The 27,055-nt window shown below is 39.3% G+C and overlaps 1 protein-coding gene across 3 annotated transcripts; it reads right to left on the bottom strand.

Moving 5' to 3' along the window:
* Positions 1–364: 364 nt before the first annotated feature.
* Positions 365–4,072, bottom strand: LOC141657081 (uncharacterized). 3 transcript variants are annotated; one of them, XM_074464204.1, is made up of 3 exons: positions 3,853–4,072; positions 671–1,204; positions 365–524 (listed from the first exon to the last, which is right to left on the bottom strand). In XM_074464204.1, exons 2-3 carry the CDS (start codon positions 1,181–1,183, stop codon positions 513–515), a joined length of 525 nt encoding a protein of 174 aa, XP_074320305.1. In that variant the 5' UTR covers positions 1,184–1,204; positions 3,853–4,072; the 3' UTR covers positions 365–512. The 3 variants fall into 3 exon arrangements, with proteins under 3 accessions (XP_074320305.1, XP_074320302.1, XP_074320304.1); XM_074464201.1 differs by having other exon boundaries at positions 637–1,204; positions 3,853–4,071; XM_074464203.1 differs by lacking the exon at positions 3,853–4,072 and adding an exon at positions 3,797–3,850 and having other exon boundaries at positions 637–1,204.
* Between the last annotated feature and the right edge of the window lie 22,983 nt (positions 4,073–27,055).

Below are 27,055 nucleotides of genomic sequence, written 5' to 3' on the forward strand. Positions count from 1 at the left end.
GGGCCTCGGCTAGGAAGGATTAGCCAATCAGTTAATGAGCAAAGTAGGGTCCTGGAATCTTGGATAGTTTATACGGAGTACGTTCTAAAATATGCGTTCTCTATTCCATTTGATTGTACACACGTTTTTCAAAATATATGAGGGGGCAAAAACGTATACAATTAAGCTTCGTTCTGATGGTGATACACACATCAAAACAAGACGAGCAAAAATCGTCATATGGGCTGAGGATTGGTGAAAAAAAAAAACAGAAGATAGACGGTGAGTTTATGGGCGGACAAGCAGGAGCTCACTGTCAGATGTGGTGGAGTACATAAGTTGAGAGAGGTTCCTTAGTCCTCTCAACTTGACCTATAAACCGATCTAAAACTAAACGTAAAATATTAATGGACACCAAACGAGTAATACTCACAAGTCACAACTCAAATACAAAGATGGTACCTGAACTTAGTGCCAATGATAATGTCATGATCAAGCCCAAAACATGGAGAATTGACTAAGTCGAGAACAAACTAGCCCATAACCTGGAACGATGGAGAAATACGAGCAATTATACCCATTCCCATCACAAAAGACATCAGTCCACTATAAATCACAGTTAGTGTAAGAGAAATTTGGCTATACGCACTGTCGCACTGAGAAGACGGTTCTATGAGCTGGGAAATTGCACCTGCTTTCTTGCTCTCCGAACACATTCTTGATAACTGCTGACGATAGTAGAGCATCTGAGGGGATCATTGACATACTCCTTGTAACATTCCAAGCAAGCATTTTTCTCAATCTGGCAGATAACTGGTTTCCGTTGTGGAAGCTTGAATTCTTTCTCATGGAGTTCTTTTGCTCTCTCTGTCACTTCTTTGACCATGTTCTCCTCATATTTTTGCGCTTTTTGTAAGACGCTTTCACTCTCCTTCAAGACAGACCGAACTGATTCTAACTCGGGTTTTGAAGATGTTGGTAGCTGGGGTGTGGGAAAAAACAATGGTGATTGGAGTGGCCATTCAGCTGTAGGAGCTCCCTTCTGAGTTTCAGGCTCAGTTGGAATCTGCTTTTGATGTGTCCGCTTTGGTGATGAGCGAGGCTTTCTCGGTGTACTCGGCTTTGTTTTCCCTTTCGACTTCTCATCATCTTCCACCAGCTGGAGGATTAAGCCTTCACTGATTCGAATACCACCATCAGCCATTACGCAGCTCCTTAATGCTACCTGAAACATTTTTATAAAGATAGTACATGCAGGTCAGAATATAGGAAATACAGTCATAAAATCTGGGCTGGCGTAAAGGTTTTGAGGCTATTACAACCACATTTTGAGACGGGTTTACCCACATATATGGCGGCCTGACCAAGATCAGGATAAAACTCCCTATTATGAGATCAAGTCTCAAATAGGGATTTGATAGAGCAGAACATACATTCAAGTGAAACAAATTTGGCAACTATCATAATATCTAGGAAGTTCAGGCAAATATTATTCCACGCGCTACCGTCTACTCCTGGAGTCCTGGTCCGCTCTCTGAACCCCGAAAAGAGCAAGAGAAGACGAAGGAGGAAAAGAAAAGACAGATATCAAAGGGACAAAGAAAAGAGGCTTCATAGTCAAAATTGCAACATCCTCTCTATGACTGAGATGAGAGGCAGAACTCCACAGAAGAATCGTAAGAATCATGCTAGTCAAAGACTGTCCTAATTGGCCCCCAAAGATCTTTGATTCTGTGAACAAATTCGTTTAATATCAATCACATTTTACTCTTATGGAGTTGTCTCACGCAGAATAAGAGGGAGCCATACAATTTTGTTTAGAAAGATGGGAAAGCTAGTTTAAGAGCCCATAGCGCACCAATAGGTAAAATGCAGGGGACGCCTAGCATAAACATTTCAACCTACAACCACTTCTTGATTACCACAAGAGAATCAGAGGGAATGAGAATTAATAAACTGAAGAGTGGAGACCAGCAATAACATCAACATAGAGCAACTGAGAGATATTTGGACCAAGTGCGTAATAATCTCCGTCAATAACTGGGCCAGCGAAGATTTTGAATGTTCTTACTATAACATGTGCAAAAACACTCATCTTCAAAAAGACAATATAAAAGGTAAAATATTGATTTCAAGACACAACATATATGTTAGCTCATACTCCATACAAACTGGCTAGGAAGTCATTGTTCTCTTTAGATGCATCTCGTGTAACCTTTCAAAAAACGTGTTTCCGGCAGTCATCACAAATTTGGTACAGCAATAGTAAACTATGCAACTGATAATGTCTCAGCCAAGTAGTTGCGCTACTCAACAAATCAAAATGGTATGGCTAATGCTTCCAGGAGGGCGAAACGCTCGTCAATGCCAGGAGACAGTGAAATGGAATAAGATAATAGATACTTAGAACAAAATCCACCCCCAAACAAATATCGCCTTAAGGTCTTAACATCAATTGCAGCATTAGCTTCAAAGGCTTCAAAAGTCCAAGCCATGTTTGACCTTCTAAGTTCTAAATCAGCTGAATAGTCCATTACAAACATGAACAGGTAAGTGCGAGAATCATTAAATACCCCCAAGGGTGATTACCAGTTTATTACTCTGTACTATTTATCCACACACAAAGTAAACAACTCAATTATTAGATTCCCCTAGGGTGCTTTTCCGTGTGTTGTGCTTGGACTACCCCTAAGCCTCCAAGAGTATAATGTACAAACTGTGTCACGATTCACAAGTTGTCAAATCATCAAAGCAACCAAATCAATTAACTTTGCGCCTTTAGTCCTTCGTCATATACTCATATGGCCACCATTGCCACTTCTCATGCCAAAAACCATATCCCAATATCCCATCCGAATTCATCAGAATCATAAGATATACCACAAAACGCATTAACCTACCAGCCCAATTCAATTATGCAAACAAGTATACAACATCGTTTACAAAAACAAATCCAAACACAACATAGTTTATACATTTCCTTTGTCATGTCTCATACACGGGCAACAACAAATCTACATCACTACACATTCACTAGCCAGGTAATTACATCTACATCAGAACTTGAAAATTTTCCAACACTTTCCAACTACCTCAAATGCTCTCGTATAACGGATTGGATGCATCAGGCATGCAATGGTTGTTCCTTAATGACCCAGAATGAAAAATGAGCCGGCAACTCAATCGACTGATTGCTACTTTACAATATAAAAGAAACCCTAACGACTTTGTGAGTCATTTTGCGTTATTCCATCCTATTCCTAATAATCAATTATTCGCTTCAAATACAAACGGAAATCGAAACACAAATTCCATAAATATATGCACAAAATTAAAACTAAATTATAGATCTAGCTCACTGCTCCAATACAGAAAACCCAAATCACACTTGATCAAAGGAAACCTTATTCAAACCCTAATACAATCTCTAACCCAATAAATTGATCAGCTGTAAACCCCAAAACAGAAATCACAAACATTGATATAGTGATTCAATGAATAAGTAATCCACAAATTCTTATTTAAGACGGACACAACGGGTCAAATAGATGGTAATTATAGCTCCAGATCACTGCTCTAATACAGAAAACCCAAATCACAATTGATCTGGGAAACTTCATTCAAACCCTAAAACTATCTTATTTGTTTAATTTCCCTAATTTATAAAACAGAAATTACAAACATTGATATAAAGATACCATAATCAATTCATTCATCTGGGTATGAGGAAAATTATTGGTTCTTTAATAACAGTAAATTAAAGAGATGCACCATTAAAGATTGAATCTTTGAAATAAACAGATAAATTAAGAATTACCCAAAATCCTTGAATTCAGTAAAATCATCAGTAAAACAAGAGGGAGAAGAACTTACCAGCTAAATTGAAGATAGGAGGGTGTTTTAAACCGACTCAAATCTAATTGAGTATAAAAGAGATTGAATGCGCCATTAAAGATTAAAATCAAGCATTGAGAATGCAATTAGTACGTTATTATTCAATTAACTTCTTCAAGTTCAATTCTTTGATGTTTTCTTGTTACGGTCTTAGTCAGATACGAATTACGGAGTCGTTCAGATTGAGTCGATTCACCTTTGTCTAAAAAAAAATAAAATAAAAAAATAGATTGAGTCGATTCGAGTCCAGTCATTGTTTTGGTCGTGTTATTCTTGTTATTACGGGCCGGTCATTTCGAGTTTGTGACGTCTTGCGGGATGTGACTGGTTTACTTGCTTGATTTTTGTGCTGAATTTTAACATTGTATTTGCTTGGCATGACTTGGATGCTTGAGACTCATGCTGGACTTAGTTTAGGCTCCCCTTAGTTGGCCATATTGACAGTTGAAAGCTAGACTTGGCGAACCTTTTGACAGGCTGTTTGGGTGGTGGTGTAGGTGGGGTGTCTTGGCTTGAGTTGGGTGTCATGTCAAGGTTGGGAGCCCCTGATTCAGCTCATGCTGCAAGAAGGCTAGAGGATTGATGATATGTTGAATTGGTCAATTGTGGGTAGTGTTGGGTTGTAACCCTTGTCCGCCAACGAAAGTTAGTTAGGTCGAGAATCGGGTACCCGAAATTTGGTCCTATTGCTAACCTAGGTTGAGATCGAAAGGGAGAGCGCCTCTAGACTAGAGTTTGAATTCAACCTTAGAGAGGAGGAGTTGGATGACTTGGAACATGAGAGCTTAATGACCTTAATTGGAGATAGAGTGTCTTGGAAAAGTGCACGTTCTTGGCGGATTCGGGTTTTAAATTAAGGGTTCCAACTACCGAACCCGAGAGGGAGGGAAGTTAGGAGGTATAGTGTCCTAGTGCGAATTCGAGACGAGGGTTCTAGGTAAATTAGAGTCATCTTCCCTTTACGTATCATCCCAATAACCAGTTAAGAGAATCATGACGATAAATTAAGATTTGTTGGTGGAAATCAAGTCCTAGATCTTTTAATCCTTTGAATTAAAACATTACATTTACTTGCTCATATTTCATATCTAGCTTAGTTGCATTTCATTTTATTTAGTTGGTTGATTAGCTAAAAACAAAAACATCAATTATTGTCGACTTAGCTAAACACAAGATTAAAAACAACGGTATTACTCTTTCACATACGGGTTTTACTCTTTCACATACATTTTTTTCATAATGTTTCCAAACACTACCCTCCCTCAACTAAAAACCTTGATTTTATTTTTCTCTTTCTCCTAAAACCTAATTAAATTTCACTCAAATTCTTCAAATTATGGATCTTAATTCCTTCAAATTATGGATCTTAATTCATGTATCGAACAAGTATTATTTCGATTTGTCGAAAATTTACATTAATTTGTTACTCCTGTATTACACGAAATTGTATTGGGCATAAAAAACGAATTTGCCGAAGATGTAGTGCAGTGCGGCATTAACAAAGTTGGTTTTACATAGTGCTTGTCAATTTTATATTTCAATCAAGTTATCTTTCAAGACTAAATTGTCTTGTCATTTTTTCCAATTAATTAATGAATTATTTCATACATAGGAAAACATGAATTGACTGGGAATGGGTCGCCGGCAAAAGGAATTGTTGGCGGTGGTCGGGGATGGAGATGGTGGCGGTGGTGGGAAAGGGACGATTGTTTTTTATTTTTATTTTATTACTCCTTATGATTGATAATATAGAATGAGAGGTGAGGTATGAGAGAAAATTGAAAATGAAGGGATACGAAAGTAATTTGTGTATGTAAAAGAGTAAAATGCGTATGTGAAAAAGCAACAAACAATTGGTATCTCCCTTGCTCCTTGTGGATTCGACCCTCATATATATTGTGCAACGACAACCGTGCACTTGCGAGGTTAAACTTAGAAGTTAGAACCATCACAAAGCATTCGTATGTAGATGAGATGGAAGGGATGCTTGATTTTGAGAGAAAGATGAGAATAACACTTCTAATAATCCAGAAGTAATTACAATATATAGTAGAATGTCTTGGAGAATAATCCAAGGATATTCCACAAGATAATATCCTAACAAATATATGATCTTAACGACAATATATTTTCCTAATATTCCTAATATAATACTCCCTTCGTCCCGATCATTTGTTGTCCTCTCATTTTAACACAAAGACCAATAAAACCACTAAAAATACTAATTTATCCTTTCACTTGTGCGTCATTACCAGCGGGAACATCAACTCAAAAAAAAAGTTGGGGCCCAGATTTAAAAAGTGGGAACCAGCCTTCATTTTGGAATTAGTAATGAGGAATATTCAACTCCCTCCAAAGTATTAACAAGGGTAATATTGACATTGAACCTTTTAAAAACATTTTAAAATAGAAAGAATAATAAATGACTGAGACACCTAAAAAAAAGGAAAAGCACGACAAATGACCGAGGCAGAGTGAGTATTCTATATAATATTCTCAAAGACCATCCCCAAGTAAGGTCAATTGGTAGGTCATGACCTTGTTTAGGTCAAGTTAATTACAAATTAAGAGAAGGATTAGGATGACCCAAGGTAGAGAAGGTCAATTTGTGACCTAAGGTAGAGTAAATTGATCCACCAATTGATCTTCCATGTGTCACAATTTTATTTGTTACAACATTTAAAACCAAAAAAAAAAAAAAAAACTAAATAAAGTGGAAGTAAGGGAGAGGTTTTGGTGGGGTAGTGAATATGGTAAATGATTAGAAATGTTGGAAAGTGGGCAAATGATTGGGTTGGTGACCTAGGTCATGACCTTCTGCTTGGGAAGGTGAAAGTGGATCAAGATGAATAAGGTGTGATTAAGAGAAAAAATTTCGACTGACCCGATTACGTCGACCTTTTGCTTAGAGATGGTCTAATAGTAATTATTGTTGCACAAGAAGACAAAGGAACTGTAGCCTACAATAATGATGCGCATACGTCTGGATTCCGAGTGTTGAATTGCAGCGTACAATGATGCGTTATCAGGGTCCAATGAAGTACAAGAAGGTGACGATCAATTTAACGAATATAATAAGGTTTTAAACGAATATAAAATGGTATGAAATAAAAAATTATTGACATACTCTTAATTTATATAAATACATTTTTTTACTGTTTGTTAAACTCAATATATCGTATTATTTAGCCCCAAATTACAGATTTTGCATATATGCCTATTTGAACCTCAAAAAAAAAAAAATTGTAAGCACGTCATAATTTTTTTTAAAATATAACCGATATGTATTTAAATCCTGGCTCTGCCCCTGATTAAAACTATAATTTAGTCCGATTTGGGTATCGTGGCCTTAATTAATCTTGGATTTTTAGTTCTTGCTCTTGTATGATCTCATGTGCTCAATTCTTCATGGATTTCTAGGAAATATTTTGCTGCGTAATTATTAAGTTTAAGTAACCTGAGAAATTACTTGGCTACGACGTTAACCTTTCCTAGCATGATTTGAATTCCAAATATTTTAACCATTTATTTAACTTAATTCATACATATTTACATATAACCATTTAGGAAATATATTTCCATATATTTTAAGTATTAACCATTTAACTTCATATTTATTCTAATCCCTATATATATACACCCTTTAACCTCATACAATAAATACTTCATCAACTTTCTTTCGCTCGTAAGCTTCTTTCGTTATACCATTCAATTCACTAATAATAATATAAATCATGGCTGTTTTTAGTGTACCTCTAGGTGTTCGTTTTCGACCTACAAAATTAGAACTCGTCGACTATTTTCTACGTATTAAGCATAGCGGCCAAGAGTTGCCGGAATGGTACCCTCAGTTTCTTGACTTTGACAGGGCTGTCATGTACCTATCAAAAATAAACTAACTAAACTAACTATATAGCTAGGGAAGTCAGGTCGATCTCCTCAGGGAGGCAAGATATCTGTAAAAGTCCGTCTATTTGGTCACAAATGGGGGGGTACGGGGGGGGGGTGTTTAAATTGGTTTTCTAAACTAAAAGATTTAAAGGAAAGAGAAGCAGAGACAAGAGCAGTAAAGGCAGAAAAATAGAATTAAACTATCAAATAAGAAGGGACATGTCAGGATTTCGGTTCACTACGGTAGTCCAGTGACTCAACTGTAAACAACTTAGATAAATTAATATGAGACAGATATGGAAAGGTCCTTCCGGTCCACTTTCTATCCTAAACTTCCACTAACTTAACTTCCGTCCTCGTCAGGGTAGTCTACTGTTCATAGCAGGTCTATTTAGTCCAATCTTCCGATCCAGGATTAAATTTAGCCAGATTAAAAAGGATGACTCAGAAGCGTGCACTCAACTAAGTCGGTAGAATACAGTTATATTGCTATGGTGACAGAATCTCACAATTAATTCATCTAACTTATTTACTACATCGTCACATTTCTACCGTAGATCCCCTAATCCCAACATGAAACAAGTTTAGCTACTCATATCGCTATTAATACTATCAAAACTAACAACAGATAAATAACCAGCATTCAACATATTAAAACGATAATTAAATTGCATAAAAAGGTAACTAGGGCAAATGAATAAATGAAGTAAAACAAGCAATTAAAGCAAACAAAATAAAGATTATTATTAAGAAAGGAGAAAGAGATTACAATCGTGAGAATCCGGCGTAAAGAACACGCAAATCCGAGCGAAATAACCCCGAAAATAAAGTTACATTGAAGAAGGGAAAAGCAACGTAATGTTTTTACTGTGAAAGCTAAAAATAATAGATGATAAGATAGCTAATGACCTAGTAAAGTTGCGTTTAAATAGAAAATAAACTAAGTCCAAAAGCTAAAACAAGCTTACGGGCTAATTAAAGCCCACGCCAGACCAAACCACTCGATCGAGTAGAAAAAATCCACTCGATAGAGTAAAACTCTAGAAAATATACTCGATCGAGTAGAATAGTTACTCGATCGAGTAACCTCTCTTTTCAGCACTTCTTGATCAAGTATAAAAGTGCTCGATCGATCAACCAATGACGTAGAAATCATTCGATCGAGTAATAAAACCACTCGATCGAATGTTCTTCCTTCAAATTAGCTCAAACTCGTTCCCGACTGCCTCGTAAACCGTGCCTTCACGCATCCCAATGCAGAAACTCACTCCGGAAAATCCCGTCTCCTCAAAATGCATGCAAAAAAGGACGAAAAATGGTACGATTCCACTACTTTCGCGTTCATTTCTACAAAACAGACAAAACAAACCAAAGTAGCCAATTCGGGGCATAAACAGTACAAGAATGCATGGAAATACGTGCTAAAATAGGCTAAAAAGACTATACAATATGCACGTATCAAATCTCCCCAAACCGAACCTTTACTCGTCCTCGAGTAAACTAAAATGCAACTAATGGAACGGAAATAAAAACTCAGAGCTAGCTTAACTTGTCTACTTGAACCAATTTAATGCAACAAAAATTAACAGTCATAGCTAAATAGTCAATACGCAAACGAGTTATAAGCTGTTCAGAAATATAGCCAACCTATCGACCTTGCAAGACCAACAAAATCGGACTCTCACGTGGTCACTCTTCTCTCATGAAGCAAAGGGTGAATGTTATAGGTAAAAGAGAGAAAGAGAAACAGTCATTCACCTAACTGCGACCTACATAGCATGCATGCAACAAAAATTAAAGACGATTCAAGTACTAATGCACACACTCCAACCAATAATGTCCGTCACAGCCGAGGGCTTACAAATAATATGGGAAAAGTGAGGTTCAGGTGAGAAAAGGCAAAACAAGTTACGATAATGTGGAGGTAAGAGCGTCAAGCTAGTTCCTAACAGGACCATATAATACCATCCGAATCTCAACTGACTGAAAAATAAAGTACAAGTGCCCTTCATTTGGCACACATCTCACTAATCTCATACACAATCTTCTCAAAAATATGGAATAAGAACGGAGGAGTTAGACGGTCACAAACTTTCCTTTTTTAACACCGTCTAAATGAATCAAATGATATAAATCAAACTTTTTTTTCAACTCTTTTTCTTTTTCATTCACGTGAATCACACTTTTCATTTTTTTTCTTCTTCACGTTTTCTTCTTTTTTTTTTTTTTTCCTTTTCAATTATTTTTTTTTCTCTTTCTTTTTCTCCTTCATCTATTTACACCAACTCCATACAAAAAGATAAGGGCCAAACTGCAGACGGAAAATCATACCACAAAAGACATACTAAACTAGCTTGACTAGGCAGTCTCAGTTTGGGATGTAGCTAATGGGTCAAAAAGGCAAGTTTTGGCTTAAGTGGAGCTGAATGGGTGAAAAATATAAGAAAAGAGGAAAATTTGCAAGCACCTCCCTACATGTGACACCGACCACAAACCCGAATGTGTGCATTTGACAAGAAATTGAATGTCATAGAAGTGCAAAAATGATGAACATGAACGTAACCAGTTATGGGCTCTAAACCTCAGATTTATGGAGTAGTTTGCCAATTTATCAGGTCAAGTCTAAACAGTCAGCTATATTTGAACAGAAACTCATAGACTATGCGTATGACAAAGCTAATAACTATCAACAGAAGTGCAAGGCTCAAGTAAAAATGACAATTTATAGTGCAGTTTCATCACGAAAATCTACCGTTCCGACTCGACCTATATGCAAAAATAAACGTGAAATTTTTTTGAATTTTTGAATTTTTCTAATTTTTTTATTTTTTATTTTATTTTTAATGAAATAAATAAACAATGCAAGCTGAAATAAATAAACGTGAATGCAAAACAAATGTAAATGCAGACTCAAAAGGATGCAATACCCTCCCCAAACCAAAACGGACAACGCCCTCGTTGTCCTACAACATACACCAGCAGATATATACAGGGGAACGGGAATATATAACCAATAAAGAATGAAAAATAAAGTAAAAAGGAGACAAAAATAAAAGAGTGAGATCTACATACAAAACACGAACTTCCCAAACCACCACGAAAATCGGGAAGTGAGTAGACCAAGAGCTACTCTTGACCTCCTCGTCGGCCGCGCGTACATCCTTCACCCTCACTGTGAAGTCTGGGTCCACCTCCCGCTCTCTCCTCCTCCTCTGCTCAGCTCGAGCTCTCTCCGCTGCCACCGCCGGGTCCTCGTCCTCGTCGTCGTCCTCCTCCTCAGCAGACTCCGGGTACCCCTCAGCTAGGTACCGGTAAAAGGAAGGGTGTGGCCAACCCTCTAGGATCGGACGATGTCGACTCAAGTGGTACTCGTATAGACGGAACAAAGTCAAAGCTAAGTCCCTCTCCATACGAGCCTGTCTCTCTGCAATCTCAACTAACAAACCGTCACGACGCCCTTGGTCCATGACCGAGGACGCCTCAAAGGGTGGTGGAGGTACAAAATTAGCCGGTAGGACCGGATGTGTCTGTGTCTGGTCGGCGGGTGCGGGAGTAGGAGTGGAGGTAGGGATCGGGGTAGGTGTAGGAGTGACCGTGGAAGGCTGGCCGCTCCCAGAAGGTGTGAACCTCTCTCCAGTCTCAAGTCTACGCCGCTTCTTGGCGGCGGGTAAAGTAGTAGGTGGTCGGAGTGAAAGGTGGTAGTCAGGTAGAGGTGGCAATCGGGCGCCCCGTGCAATAGTAGACAAAGGGGCTAGACGGGGGAGAATGGTGCAAGGTAAGTCCACATACAGGGAACCGTCTATCTTCCATGTCTCGAAGTCTATGGTCAGCCAATGCTGAGAGTGCATGGCAGCCAGGCTCAAATACCTCTCTCCCGGGAGGTACTGTAAGTCACGAGGCCAGACAGGGAAAAGGGAACGGGTAAGAATGGTGGCCATGCCACCGCAGGCAATAGATCCCGTGACCTTCTCCCCCTGGGCCTGGAAGTACTGGGCGGTCAGATAGGCGATGTTGAGGGTAAAAGGACCTTCGCAGTCAATGTTCAGGTAACCGCCTAAGATGGAGAGCTCGTTGTTGTTGATGTTGTTTGGCTCCTTTCGGCCAAAAATGGTGCTCCCCATCAGTCTAAGAAAGTAACGGGTAGGGGGAAGGTGGACCTGCGCGAGCTTTCGCTCGGGAAAGGTGGTCTGGGCCAAGGTCCGCCAAAGCTGACGAACGACCCTCCTAGGGGCGACAGTGTCGCCCGTAGAGGAAAGTCCAAGTCTTCTACCAAACTCCTCCAAAGTCATCGAAAAAGTCCGGTTGAACAACCGGAAAGACACAGAAGAACTAGTGGGGGCAGCGACGTGTGCCCCGGAGGAGAAGGTGAAGGAGCTGAGGAACTCAAGACTCAGCTCCAGAAAGGTGTGGCCACTCATAGTAATGAGTCCGGCCATCCCCGTGCCCCGTAAAAGCTCACAAACTGACTCGTAGAAGCCGAGTCTCTCAAGTGCCGGTTTATCTAAGAACCGGGTAGGTAAAAACTCACAGCCAACTAAGTAATAAAACCTCTTACGATGTACTCCGTTAACGAAAATTACCTGCGGGTACTCGGGGTGAGAGTCGAGGGAGTTGTCCCCTCGGACAGTGACCGTGCCAGAAGGAGCAGCAGAAGTAGAAGTACTAGGAGCTGGCGTAGAACGGGAACGTCCACGACCACGGCCCCGACCTCTAGAACCCGAAGTAGAAGCCCGTGCAGTGACGGTGTGAGGAACTAGAGCCGCCCGAAAAACAAACACCGCAACTATCGGTGAGTCCGCCACGTGTGCTCACCGTGGTCAAGTAGAGGTTGTGGTCTGCTGTGACCACCACCGAGGAAGAAAGACTAGCAAAGGTGCTAGCGGTGGTGGTGGTGGCTGTGACTAGGGTAGCAATGAAACAGAGCTAGCAAGTGCTAGTGCTAGCGTAAAAACAAGACTCTGCGGGTGAAACTAAGAACACGTAAGTCTTTGGCCGGTGCGAAGACGGTAGTAACAGCAGGGACTACTGTCTCAGACAGAGACAAAGACGGACTGGCAGAAGAGCTCGACGAAGGCATCGAGCTAGAATCCATCCTGAATAAATAGGGCAGGGGAATTGATAAGAAAATAGCAGCTAAATAGCATGAAAATCAAAGATGAAAACGGCATGAAAATTCCCTAACCCGATTGAAAAATTCGACCTTCAGCACATAGATTCCCAACTATTTCCTCAAAAATTCGAATACAACAAGTAAACAACGATAGAGGAAGGGTAGCAGGTATCAATGGCGGCAAATTAAGCATCAATAGAGGCGAATTAAGCATAATGCAGCAGCACAGACCAATTTTCAGTTGAAAGTTTCGACTGTAAAAACCCCTAAACGCAAATGTCGTGCAAAATTCGAATTTAAACATGTAAAAATCAATGAGGAATGGGAATTGATCATCAAGCAAGACAAATTAAGCATTAAATCGAAATTATAGTCGAAAATATCGACCCAAACAGAAAATCGAAACCCTAATTCTTGATTATCCTCATAAGAAGCAAAAATTAAAGAAATTAAAGGATAAAGAAGAGTAAGGATCACTTACTTGATGATATAGAACCCATAAAGAACAATTAATCGACAAGAAATAAGCAAAATAGGTGATTTTTTTGATCGAAAACCGCGGAACCCTAATTCCCTCAATAGACCGTGTAAATGAGCGTAAATCAAAGGGAAAACAGAGGGAAAATGACGATTAATCAACAATAAGCACAATGGAGGTGACGGATTTGGCAAAAGGACAAGAAATATGGGGGAATTTGGGGTGTTTTTGTCGCAAAATAGGAAGGGTGTCGAAAATTTTTGGGGTAAAATGAAATAAGAAACAAAAATAAGGAAGTTAAAGAAAACTCCCTGCGTGTCATTTCGCATTTCACTCGATCGAGTGGTTTAGAACTGCTCGATCGAGGACTTCATGGATCCATCTACTCGATCGAGTAGAAATTTACTCGATCGAGAACTCCCCATTTCTGCTTTACTCGATCGACTAAAATGGAATCACTCGATCGACCACATTTCACTCAATCGAGTACAAAAAGTACTCGATCGAGCTCTTTTCCTCGTGTAAGCTCTTGAATTCATCATTCTTCCTTTGAATTTGCGTAAAATTCCCAAACCTGCATAGAAACACTCGCAAAAGTATCCCAAAATACCAAATACGCAAAGTAACAGTCTATAGTCTCTAATCTACGCTAAAAATTGTCTAAATTCTAATTGTCCTAATTAAAAGCAATAAATAAAGTTCAACTGAAAATTAAAAATTGTTTATACAAGTTGGTACACGGGACATTTCCCCGCTCACTTCCCAAGGCAATTCAGTAGCCCCTCGGTGGGCTCCTGACTGGAGGACGTCATCTCAACAACGTTTATTGTCCTCTTCAGTTTCCACGAGCTTGAACTTGAATCGTTAGGGGGAGAATAGTTGACATCCACATATGCGCGAACTTTTCTCACCCTTGCTCCTTTCTCACCGGCTTTAACATTGTCACTCCCAGTTTGACTGACATTAACTGCACAACACCCCTTGACAGCTCCTGCATTATTTTAATCTGTACCTGCTGTTAGAATTATTAATCTAATTAATTTACATATTCATATATGTGACATTTTAATTTAGTCATAAAATTAAAACTAGATCTTATGCATGCAAACTTAAATAAGAATAGAGAAGAAATCGTCACTTCTTACTATAGTAGTTTCGGATTTAGGGCACAAGTGAGTTCTCCTTCCCACTTGTTCTTGAGCTTTCCTTACAAATGGAAGAACAAGGATTCAAAGATAGAATCCCTCCTTAAAGCATATACCCAAGATGACCTTTAAAAGACTATTATTATTTGATCTAGAATAATTATAATCTTACTAAAATGACTCAAAAACTATTATTTTGATCTCTATTATTTCGGTATAGAGAGGAAGGATTTTGGAGTTTTATTTCTCTTACGTACTAAACTTCTATAAGTTATTGATGAATAAATAATATATGCAAAAACTAGTAAGTGGTTTTATTTGCATTATAGAGATTATAAAGGGTAAAAACCCTTGGCTTGCTAGGTTGGGAAACCGGGTGCATGGGTAGGGAAAGGGCCAATGCACGAGCTTCAATTCTTTCCAAGAATTGTAGGCATGCAAGGCTAGAATGTGTAGTAATCATTGTCTTTTTACATTATAAATTAAAACACAATGTAACCTTACTACTTACCCATTATTTCGGTACATTCATATAAAATGGAGAAGTCCATTTTATTTGTGATTTTGTTAATATATCATATGTAACACATTACATGACATCTTATATATAAAATGTATTTTTTAACAATTAAAAATCAACATATTAATAAAATATGTCACTTATAAAAATTAACATAGTAATTCATAATTACTTGTACCAAAAGTGTTTCCGAATTATAAGCTACAACATTCTGTATTTATAATGATTTATTCATTCCTTTTCAATTGTTTCCGTAAACAATAATTTCATCTAAATAATAGAACAATTCGATCACTTAGACCGCATCTTATTTAATCAAATTACAATGAGACACGTAAATATTACTTCCAAAATCGTCCGTAAATTTTAAGTAATTTAATTAACTCGTATCGTCATACGATCAATTAAATATTCAATTAAGAGTATCATCGTATAAGTATGACCTTACGGGATCAACTGATCACCACCGTCGTACGACAGTAATGTCAAACTCTAGTCAGCCAATCATTACTGATATGTGTGGACCAGTTGACTGTAAAATATTACTTCCCACATGTATTCTTAAATATGAGATTTAAACATGTGATCATCATGATCGACAGTTGTGATCGCATTATTGTTGGAGGACACTTATTCCAACACCTGCAGCAAGGAAAGCAGACGAACTTTCCTCCTTTTTGCTCTCAACCTGAGGCGGAGGGGTCACAATAGCAGCGCAATGCTCCAAATTTTCATTTGGAGTGTCAATAATAGGGTCAATAGAAGAGAGAGCATTGCAAGGCTGAGCTTGCATGAGGGCCCTCCGGAACTTAGACTGATGGAATACCAATTCCTCGTCCCCAACCTGAAAAGTCAATGTCTTGCCCCCGACGTCTATTACTGCATGGGCAGTAAACAAAAATGGTCTCCCTAAAATAATAGGGGTATGGGCATCTTCAGGGATGTCAAGTACAACAAAGTCAACGGGAATAAAGAACCTCCCGATCTTAACAGGTATGTCTTCTATTACACCTAGTGGTCGTGATATGCTATGGTCGGCCATCTGAACAGTCATGTTTGTGCAATTAAACTTTGTCAAACCAAGTCTCTTAGCCAGAGACAACGGTAAGACACTCACGCTAGTGCCAAGATCGCATAACGCGTTATCAATCAAATGGGTACCAATGTGACACGGAATCGAAAAACTACCCGGGTCTGACTGTTTAGGAGGTAACTTATTCTGAACTAGGGCCGTCCCTACCTCGGCCAAAGCTACCGTCTCATGATCATTAATGTGCCTCTTACGCGATAAAATTTCTTTCATAAATTTAAGGTAAGAGGGTACCTGTGTCAGCAGTTCGGCGAATGGCACAGTGACCTGCAAGCTTCTCAGGATTTCGGCAAATTTGCCGAATTGTTGATTAGCTTTAGTACTTTGAAAACGTCTCGGGAAGGGAACCGTGATGGGTATCTCGAGTCCCTTGTTCCTCTCTTCCAACGTGTCAGCCGGATCAAGCTCCAAATCCTTCGGACGCTTCTTTCCTCTCGAACGAGGTCTTTCAGGTGATTTCTCACTCGATCGAGCACTAGCAGGCTCTCGATCAAGCTGTTCCTTATCCATACTACTCGATCGACCAAAAATCTCATTCAATCGAGTAGTTTCTTCAACAAAGTCACTCGATCGAGCAGAAATTTCACTCGATCGAGCAGTTCCTTTTTCCTGTTCACTTGATCGAGTAGAAATTTCACTCGATTGAGCACTTTCTTTAGCATTTTTACTCGATCGACCTCCAGAAACTAGTCGATCGAGCACTTTCTTTAGCCTAATTTAAACACTTCCGATCCCTCATATGAACGACCGCTTCTCAAATTGATTAAATTTACCGTCTCATGTGGATTTTTGTTAGCTTGTGACGGTATATGACCCGGTTTCCTTGCAGATTGGTTCGCGGCTAACTGGGCAACTTGAGTTTCAAGTGTCTTGATGGACACATCTTTCTGTTGATCACTCAGCTGTCACTGCTTTGTAAAAGATTGCAACATCGCCTTTAGCTTACCTATCTCACTCACCCCTCCGGAAGATGATGCACCGTGATTGGGAGGAGGGAAGGAAGGAGGCTTCTGAAAGCCTTGTTGATTCTTATGTGGAGGGACATATGGCTGCTGCTGGTGCGGAGGAGAGGTAGGATTAAGCACATTTTGACTTGTCCACCTCAAATTGGGATGGACTGCCCCTTGGTTATTATAATAGGAACCCCCTCCTTGCCTATATTGTTGAAAGGCAAGGACCTGTTCCTTCTCTGTAAGACAGCCAACAGCAGTATGGCCGTCGTTGCTACCACACCTCTCACATGTGACGGTCTCCCCTCTAGTAAGCATATGGACCGTCTGAGGCTCCCCAGTAGAATGTAACTCCAACTTATTAAATCTAGCATTCATGGCTTCTAGCTGAGCCATAACTTGCTTATCAACTGCATGAACTGTTCTAATACCATCCCTCGGGTTTCCATACTCATCATTGTGATTCGCCATCTCTTCAATAAGGGCCCATCCCTTATCATCGTCAGTGTTCTCTTGGAATCTCCCATTAGATGACGCATCAAGTATGGCTCTGTGATCATCGTACAACCCATTGTAGAACTGGTTAGACAGAAACCACGGATCAAAACCATAGTAAGGAATAGAACTCGCTAACTTCTTGAAACGGGACCATGCTTCATCTAAAGTTTCATCAGGTGCCTGCTTGAAACTTGTGATCTTTGCCCTCAGCTCATTGGTGCGCTGTGGAGGGAAATATCTTTTGTAAAAAGCAAGAGCAAGGGTCTCCTAGTTAGTAACCTCTGCGGCCGTGCGGTCCAAATCAGTCAGCCACTCCCTGGCCGAGTCAGTCAAAGAAAAAGGAAACATAACCTCCTTAATCTTGTCTTGAGTTACCCCTTTTGTGGCGGGGATAGTAGAATAGTAGTCCGTAAAGACCTCTATGTGCTTCCTCGGGTCTTCACCTGCCACACCTCTATAGAGATTTCTCTCCACCAGATTGATATAGGAAGGACGGATGTCAAATGTATTCCCATCCTCAGTCTGGAGATTGAAACCCTTTGGAATTGATGCTGCTTTAGGCTCCGAGTGACTAGCAATGTTCGGCATCTTTACCGGTTGGCTTATAGAACTAGAAGTATCTTCTTCAAAAGATGGATTTTCTGTAAAAAGGAAATGCTGAAGCTCTGGTTCGAAAGTACTCAAGGCTTCCTTTCGTGATTCTCTTTGCAAACGAAGTCTATGCCTAAATAGTCTCTCTGGCTCGAATCACCGCAACTAACTCAAACCCGTCGACTCGGCATACACAACACTGAAAGAAAATAAATAAGAACTGCCTCAAGGAATAAAAATTCCCTGAGACGGATAAAATAAACGAAACAAAGACAGATAGGGCAATTGTCTCCCCGGCAACGGCGCCAAAATTTGACAGGGCTGTCGTGTACCTATAAAAAATAAACTAACTAAACTAACTATATAGCTAGGGAAGTCAGGTCGATCTCCTCAGGGAGGCAAGATATCTGTAAAAGTCCGTCTATTTGGTCACAAATGGGGGGGGGGGGGGAGGGTTGTTTAAATTGGTTTTCTAAACTAAAAGGTTTAAAGGAAAGAGAAGCAGAGACAAGAGCAGTAAAGGCAGAAAAATAGAATTAAACTATCAAATAAGAAGGGACATGTCAGGATTTCGGTTCACTACGGTAGTTCAGTGACTCAACTGTAAACAACTTAGATAAATTAATATGAGACAGATATGGAAAGGTCCTTCCGGTCCACTTTCTATCCTAAACTTCCACTAACTTAACTTCCGTCCTCGTCAGGGTAGTCTACTGTTCATAGCAGGTGTATTTAGTCCAATCTTCCGATCCAGGATTAAATTTAGCCAGATTAAAAAGGATGACTCAGAAGCGTGCACTCAACTAAGTTGGTAGAATACAGTTATATTGCTATGGTGACAGAATCTCACAATTAATTCATCTAACTTATTTACTACATCGTCACATTTCTACCGTAGATCCCCTAATCCCAACATGAAACAAGTTTAGCTACTCATATCGCTATTAATACTATCAAAACTAACAACAGATAAATAACCAGCATTCAACATATTAAAACGATAATTAAATTGCATAAAAAGGTAATTAGGGCAAAGGAATAAATGAAGTAAAACAAGCAATTAAAGCAAACAATTAAATAAAGATTATTATTAAGAAAGGAGAAAGAGATTACAATAGTAATAATCCGGCGTAAAGAACACGCAAATCCGAGCGAAATAACCCCGAAAATAAAGTTACAGTGAAGAAGGGAAAAGCAACTTAATGTTTTTACTGTGAAAGCTAAAAATAATAGATGATAAAATAGCTAATGGCCTAGTAAAGTTGCGTTTAAATAGAAAATAAACTAAGCCCAAAAGCTAAAACAAGCTTACGGGCTAATTAAAGCCCACGCCAGACCAAACCACTCGATCGAGTAGAATAAATCCACTCGATCGAGTAAAACTTTAGAAAATCTACTCGATCGAGTAACCTCTCTTTTCAGCACTTCTTGATCGAGTATAAAAGTGCTCGATCGATCAACCAATGACGTAGAAACCATTCGATCGAGTAATAAAACCACTCGATCGAATGTTCTTCCTTCAAATCAGCTCAAACTCATTCCCGATCGCCAGAAACCGTGCCTTCACGCATCCCAATGCAGAAACTCACTCCGGAAAATCCCGTCTCCTCAAAATGCATGCAAAAAAGGACGAAAAATGGTACGATTCCACTACTTTCGCGTTCATTTCTACAAAACGGACAAAACGAACCAAAGTAGCCAATTCGGGGCATAAACAGTACAAGAATGCATGGAAATACGTGCTAAAATAGGCTAAAAAGACTATACAATATGCACGTATCAATGTTTACAGTGATCATCCCTTTAATATCTTGAATTCCACTAAAGAAAGGAGACGCGTCAATGACGTCAATGAAGGGTTCTTTTTCTGTCAACTTAACAAGTTAACTCCCAACGGAAAGAGGATTAGTCGTTGCATTAAAGGTATTGGAACATGGTCGGAGAAGTCCAAGATAACTGATGTGTGCAATGGCAACAATAGGGTTGTGGGGATCTGTGGGAAATAATCTGTATACTTCCCTTAATGTTGAAGGATTATAACGAATTTAATTAAGACGATCACTAGTCATAAATAAAATACATAAACAAAATAAAGGATTCAGAAATAACCTTCGGTCCTAGCAAATATGGCCTAAGAACAATATCGAAGTAGATATTCGCCTATCAGTTGCACCCAAGACGATATGAGATATGCCCTTCTGATTATGCTAGAATCGATCTAAAATTTTCTGTAAAATTATGTTGTTTTTGTGTTTTTCTGATGAGAGAGAGGAGGCTAGGTTAAAAACGAATTAGGTTAGAATAATGATCTCCCTTTCCTTCTTATTCTCACCGAAATATGGGAGTCAATTAGGAAGATATAATCTTCCCTAATTTCGGCCCATATAACCGAAATAAGGAGTGTAATCTCCTTATTTTTGGTTATTCCAAAAATGTATAAAATGTGTTAAATTGTCATCTAGTGAGGATCGAACCCATGACCTCTTGGTTTGTGTACCTTCACTATTACCACTATGACACATTCATCTTGTTGATATTAAATATAACTGATTACATTTAATTACGAATTAACAGATTAATTCGTCCAAGCTAACATTACATACATTTAATTAAATATAACTTATTATATTCAATTTACGAATTGACGATTAATTGCGTCTCAACTAATATTATTTAATCTTCATTAAATAATTGTCTCATCAACACATTGACTAATTGTTTAGTCATATTAGGCATCAATGTGATCATATTTCTATAACCACATCTCTCAAACACATCTTATAGGTGTGACCTTTAGGGACCAGTTGATCACCGCCATCTGTATGATAATAACGTCAAACTTTCTAGCAAGCCAACCGTTATTAGGTAAACGTTAATCAACTGATTAAATATACGAAGTATACCCTTGTGAACCTGTAAGAGATTTACAAATGTTATCACACTAATTTGTGGAGGACACAAGCTCCAAAAAACTCCCACTTGTCCTCACAAGTGTATGTGCGATAACCGATTCTCATATCCTAAAATTTCTCCCACTCAATGTAAAATAATTTGCAAATCCGCATTCACAAAGGTCGTATTTTACAAGCGATCAATATCAAGAGTGGTTTCCCCGACTAGAGAGTAACTTAACTGATAAACGAATCAACATTCGAGCATGGCCATGCATTTCAGTTACAACTCCTCGAGTGGCCCTGAGAAATAACTATACCTGATAAGGGTTGGATATTTTCTTCAACTCGAATCCTGCAGATGTAAGCACAGTATGAAATGACCCAGAAAAAATCTACTTAGCCTCCAGTTACGGCAGACCGTGAGAAAGAAACCAAAGTCACCCAAAAACTGCCTTAATCTCAAGAGACAGTCGATAGTCAAAAGAATCGACTCTAGGAACACAATGGATGTCCTATCCACGACCTGGCACCGAATGTTTTTAAACATTTAGGACTCCATTACGTTGTCACAAAAAGTTGCCCTACGAGGTATCGTTATAATCTCGCATCTGTGATCGATCAGTCAACCGTTTGACTTATGGCTCGTTGAACCCACCATCAATCGACTGCACAATATAATAGCCGGAGTTATCAGCTCACATTGGCGATTACGGACCAAAACAAATATAATGTAATTCAGTTCACTTTGTGGCGTTCAATGTTGTCAGTACAATCCACATGAAAAACAAAATATTATAATAAAACGATGAAGTTATAAATAGTATATGAAAAAGATAATACATCAAATCCATAATAAAGTACTACAACTCAGGAATGCATTTAATTCCCATGGAATTAACGTGCCCTACATGCTTATCATAATTCAACGGTTTAGTGAGAGGATCCGCGATGTTATCATCCGTTGCAATCTTGTCTATCACTATCTCCTCTTGCTCCACGTAATCACGGATCAGGTGAGCTTTCCGATGTACATGTCTAGATTTGTTGCTAGACTTTGGCTCCTTAGCCTGGAAGATGGCACCTCTATTGTCACAATAGATGGTGATCGGGTCATTCGAACTAGGAACTACTGTAAGTCCTTGTAAGAATTGACGCATCCATATCGCTTCCTTTGCTGCCTCCGAAGCGGCATAGTACTCGGATTCAGTAGTAGAATCTTCTACAACACTCTGTTTGGAACTCTTCCAGCTGACCGCAACACCATTAAGAGTGAAGACGAACCCGGACTGAGATTTTGAGTCATCTCGATCCGTTTGGAAGCTAGCATCTCACAGAATCGATTGCGCATAGCTTAGTATCGCCTCCATAAGTCAATACCCAATCCTTAGTCCTCCGTAGGTACTTGAGGATGTTTTTGACACTATCCAAAGGTGTTTCACCCGGAGTCTTTTGGTATCGACTCGTCATACTCAATGCATATGCCACGTCTGGACGTGTGCATATCATGGCATACATGATCGATCCTATTGCAGATGCATAAGGAACACGATTCATGCGCTCAATCCCTTCAGGGCGTCGTGGGTGATCGAGACTTGCTCAATCGCATCCTGATCGTCATTGGAAGGTTCCCCTTCTTGGAGTTGGTCATGCTGAACTTCTCAAGAATCTTATCCAAATAAGACTCCTGACTAAATGATAATGTCCGTCGTGATCTATCTCGGTACATACGGATTCCCAAAATGCGCTGTGCCTCACCCAGATCTTTCATCTGGAAATGGTTCTTCAACCATTCTTTAATCAAAGATAGGAGAGGAATGTCATTCCCAATCAAGAGTATGTCATCGACATACAATATCAAGAATACAATCTTGCTCCCACTCGACTTGATATATAAGCATGGTTCTTCGACCGATCGAGTGAAACCATACTCTTTTATCACCTGGTCGAAACGATGATTCCAACTCCGAGAAGTTTGCTTAAGTCCATAAATGGAACGCTTAAGCTTGCATACTTTCTTAGGATGTTCAGGATCTATGAAACCTTCGGGTTGCACCATGTACAACTCTTCCTCCAAATAACCGTTTAAGAAGGCGGTTTTCACATCCATTTGCCAAATTTCATAATCATGAAATGCGGCTATCGCTAAGATTATCCGAATGGAACGTAGCATGACTACAGGTGCAAAAATCTCATCATAATGCAATCCGTGCACTTGAGTGAAACCTTTTGCCACAAGTCGTGCCTTATAGGTATCTGGTTGTGCGTCTACAGAACGCTTTATTTTGTAAAGCCATTTGCACTATAGAGGTTTTACCTTATTAGGTAAATCAACTAGATCCCATACGTCATTCTCATACATGGAGTCCATCTCGGATTGCATGGCTTCGAGCCATAACTTTGAGTCGGAACAGGTCACAACACCTTTATAGGTAACGGGTTCATTACTCTCTAGGAGTAAAACGTCATTCTCCTCGACCATACCAATGTATCTGTCCGGAGGATGAGAGACTCTACCCGACCTCCTAGGTTCCTCAGGAATATTAACCGTATCATCAGTTGGAGGAACAACTTCCTCCATCTGTTCCTCGATTGTTGGTTCTGGAATCTCCGACAGCTCGAAGGTTCTATTACTCGTCTTGTTCTCGAGAAATTCTTTCTCTAAGAACGTCGCACTAGCCGCAACAAAAACTCGATGTTCGGTAGGTGAATAGAAGTAATGACCAAATGTTCCTTTTGGATAACCTATAAAGTATGTCTTGACCGATCGCGGGCCGAGCTTATCCTCGTGTCTCCACTTGACATAAGCCTCGCAGCCCCAAACTCGAATAAAGGATAAGTTAGGGACCGTTCCCTTCCACATTTCATATGGAGTCTTGTCGACATCTTTAGACGGACTTCAGTTAAGTATAAGAGCAGCTGACAAAAGAGCAAAACCCCATAATGAATCAGGCACTACCGTGTGAGTTATCATGGATCGAACCATATCAAGTAAGGTTCGATTTCTCCGTTCGGACACACCATTCAATTAAGGTGTTCTAGGTGGAGTTAACTGCAAAATGATTCCACAGGCTTTCAGGTGTTGATCAAACTCATTTGAAAGATATTCGCCACCCCGATCTGAACGAAGTACTTTAACCTTTCTACCCAGTTGGTACCACTGCTCCGTATTCCTTGAATTTCTTAAAGGACTCACTTTTATGCTTCATTAAGTAGACATATCCGTATCTACTCAAATCGTCCGTGAAAGTGATAAAATATCTATAGCCATCTCTAGCGGTAATTGACATAGGTCCACAAATATCAGTATGTATGAGTCCTAATAGGTCACTAGCGCGCATTCCAACACCTTTGAAGGAGATTCGAGTCATCTTGCCAATAAGACATGATTCACACGTGCCATATGTAGAAAAATCGAATGCGGGAATAGTCCCATTATCGACGAGTTTCTTCACGCGTTTCTCATTTATGTGTCCCATTCGACAATGCCATAGATAGGTTTGATCTTTGTCACCAACCTTTATTTTCTTATTATTCACGTGTAATACTTCTGTGGTTTGGTCTAAGATATAAATTCTATTCATGGAAACTTTTGCCATAAATCATTTCATTCAAAGAGAAAATACAATTATTATCCTTTATTGAAAATGCAAAACCGTCTTTAGCAAGTACGGAAACAGAAATAATGTTCTTAGACAAACTGGGTACATAGTAACAGTTATTTAAAAATAACTCAAAACCACTAGGGAGTTGGATTACATATGTTCCCTTCGAGACAAAGACAACTCGTGCTCCATTCCCAACTCGCAAGTCCACATCACCTTTTTCGAGAGGTATGATGTTCTTTAGGCCCCGCAAATGATTACACAGATGAGAACCACAACCAGTATCAAGTACCCAAGTTTTCAAACTTGCATGGTTAATCTCAATCATATGAATATAAGATGACATACCAACAGAACGACGCGGCTGCTTTAATGTCCTCACGGTAGACGGGACAGTTCCTCCTCCAATGTCCAGTCTTGTGACAATGGTGGCACTCTATGTCACCGCCCTTGCTCTTTGCCTTGCTCTGTGAGCCACTAGTCTCACCAGGCGCACTCTTACCGTTTCCTGGCTTCTTGAACTTTGGCTTACCTACAGCTAGGTCGCCATGAGCCTTGCCCTTACCTTTACCCTTGTTGTGAATCGTGAGAACATCATGCTTCATGCTCCCACTCAATTTCATATCCTTCTCGGTCTGTACGAGAAGGGAGTGTAGCTCATGAGGACTCTTTTTCAAGTCATTCATGTAATAGTTCGCCTGAAAAGGGCAAAACCATCGTGAAGAGAATGAAGCATTCATCAATGACAATGCTCTCACCGATTTTACAATTCGGTGCCTCCGACTTCTCGACATTCTCAATCATGTGAAGAATGTGTGGGCTAACCGGTTGGCCCTTATGGAGTTTCGCATCAAAGAAGCGACATGTATGCTCATATGTAACGATTCTCGGTGCTTTTGAGAACTCGTTAGTGAGCGTAGTGAAAATCTTGTTTGCACTTTGGCAATGAAGCGTCTCTGCAAATTGGTTTCCATTGCAAAGATAAGTACGTTCTTTATCGCACCCGCTTCCATAACAAAATCACTATAAGCGAGTGACTCGTTGACTCCTGCATTGGGGCCTGGGTTGACCGGTATTGGCTCAGTTAAGTACTTGAGCTTACCGTCAGCAATGGCATCATTCCGTAGTGCCGCCTCCCGATCCGCAAAGTTGGACCCATAATTTTTCGACGTGTGAACCGATTCATCGGTCCATGAATACTTTCACCCAGACGCGCGATCAAGTGTGGCACTAGGCATTGGGATTGCGTTATTTCCACCATTTCGTTGTAACGATATTATGAAAAATAATCGTGTTCTACATCATGAGAAGAAGAATAAAAATAATAAGCATGTGCATCGTTTATATTTTTAAGTCTAATGAACTACTGTCATAACGCGAAGACTCAAAACATTTATACAATTGACCTCCCTCAAGAATTATATAAATGATCCCAAGACTCAATTCTCTGTAAATTGATAAACTAACCTTTTAGCTAATTCTACCGTTAGAATTCTTGGTCGATAAATTTCTGTAAATTTTATCTTTAGTCCATCATAATCACGAGAAACTCTTCGGACTATGATGTTGAGGTAAACTAAGTCAACACAACTACTTACCCAACGTAGAGGGGGTCATATTATGCCTACCGACGAAGAAGGGATTCATAGTTGTTTGCCCTTATAAAGACTAATCTCAATTTCCATTTTAGAGGAAGATCCCATCAACTTTATTTTAATTCATTTTAAGTGAACTAATATCTAGCATGCGAGAATGAATAAACTAAGGTGATGGCTTAAAAAGACTGTGACATCTGTATGTCCATAAAAACTAACATACAACCTATATGAGTCAATTTTCATGCATTTTAGTAGTAGGTGGTTTGGTTTTAGGCGGAATATGATGCATAAACTAACATGTGAATGAAAAGTAATAATAATGAAAACGTAAAAACAGTAAAAGTCCTAGTGTGGCCTATCCTATCAAAATGAACAATAAATACAAGTTTGGAATCCATCCTTGGACCCGAGAAGCTTGTCTTGATGTTCCATCTTGATCCATGTTGCGGGAGTGAGCTCCAATCTCCATCTTTAGTCTTCTTTGAAATTACAGTAATTAAAATTACATAATAAACCTATTTATTACAATCTAATTTCAAAACCCAAAACTAAAAATAAAGGAGATTCGAGATCTCATAATTACATAAAAATCATGTTTCCTTCGTTACGAAAACATAATTTGACTAAGGCCACACTAAGTATTACAATTTACAACCGATTGCAAAAATAACTACGTAAATAAAATTCATTCATTCGATTCATTCAACAAAATTAAAATGCATCAACTAAAAATAAATTAAACATACATGACACAATTCCTTAATTATGTTGATTAATTTATCCAAACCACCTATTTAATTGATCAAATTAAGTGA

The sequence above is a fragment of the Silene latifolia genome, chromosome 5 (genome assembly GCF_048544455.1).
Source record: "Silene latifolia isolate original U9 population chromosome 5, ASM4854445v1, whole genome shotgun sequence".
Classification (NCBI taxonomy): Eukaryota; Viridiplantae; Streptophyta; class Magnoliopsida; order Caryophyllales; family Caryophyllaceae; genus Silene; species Silene latifolia.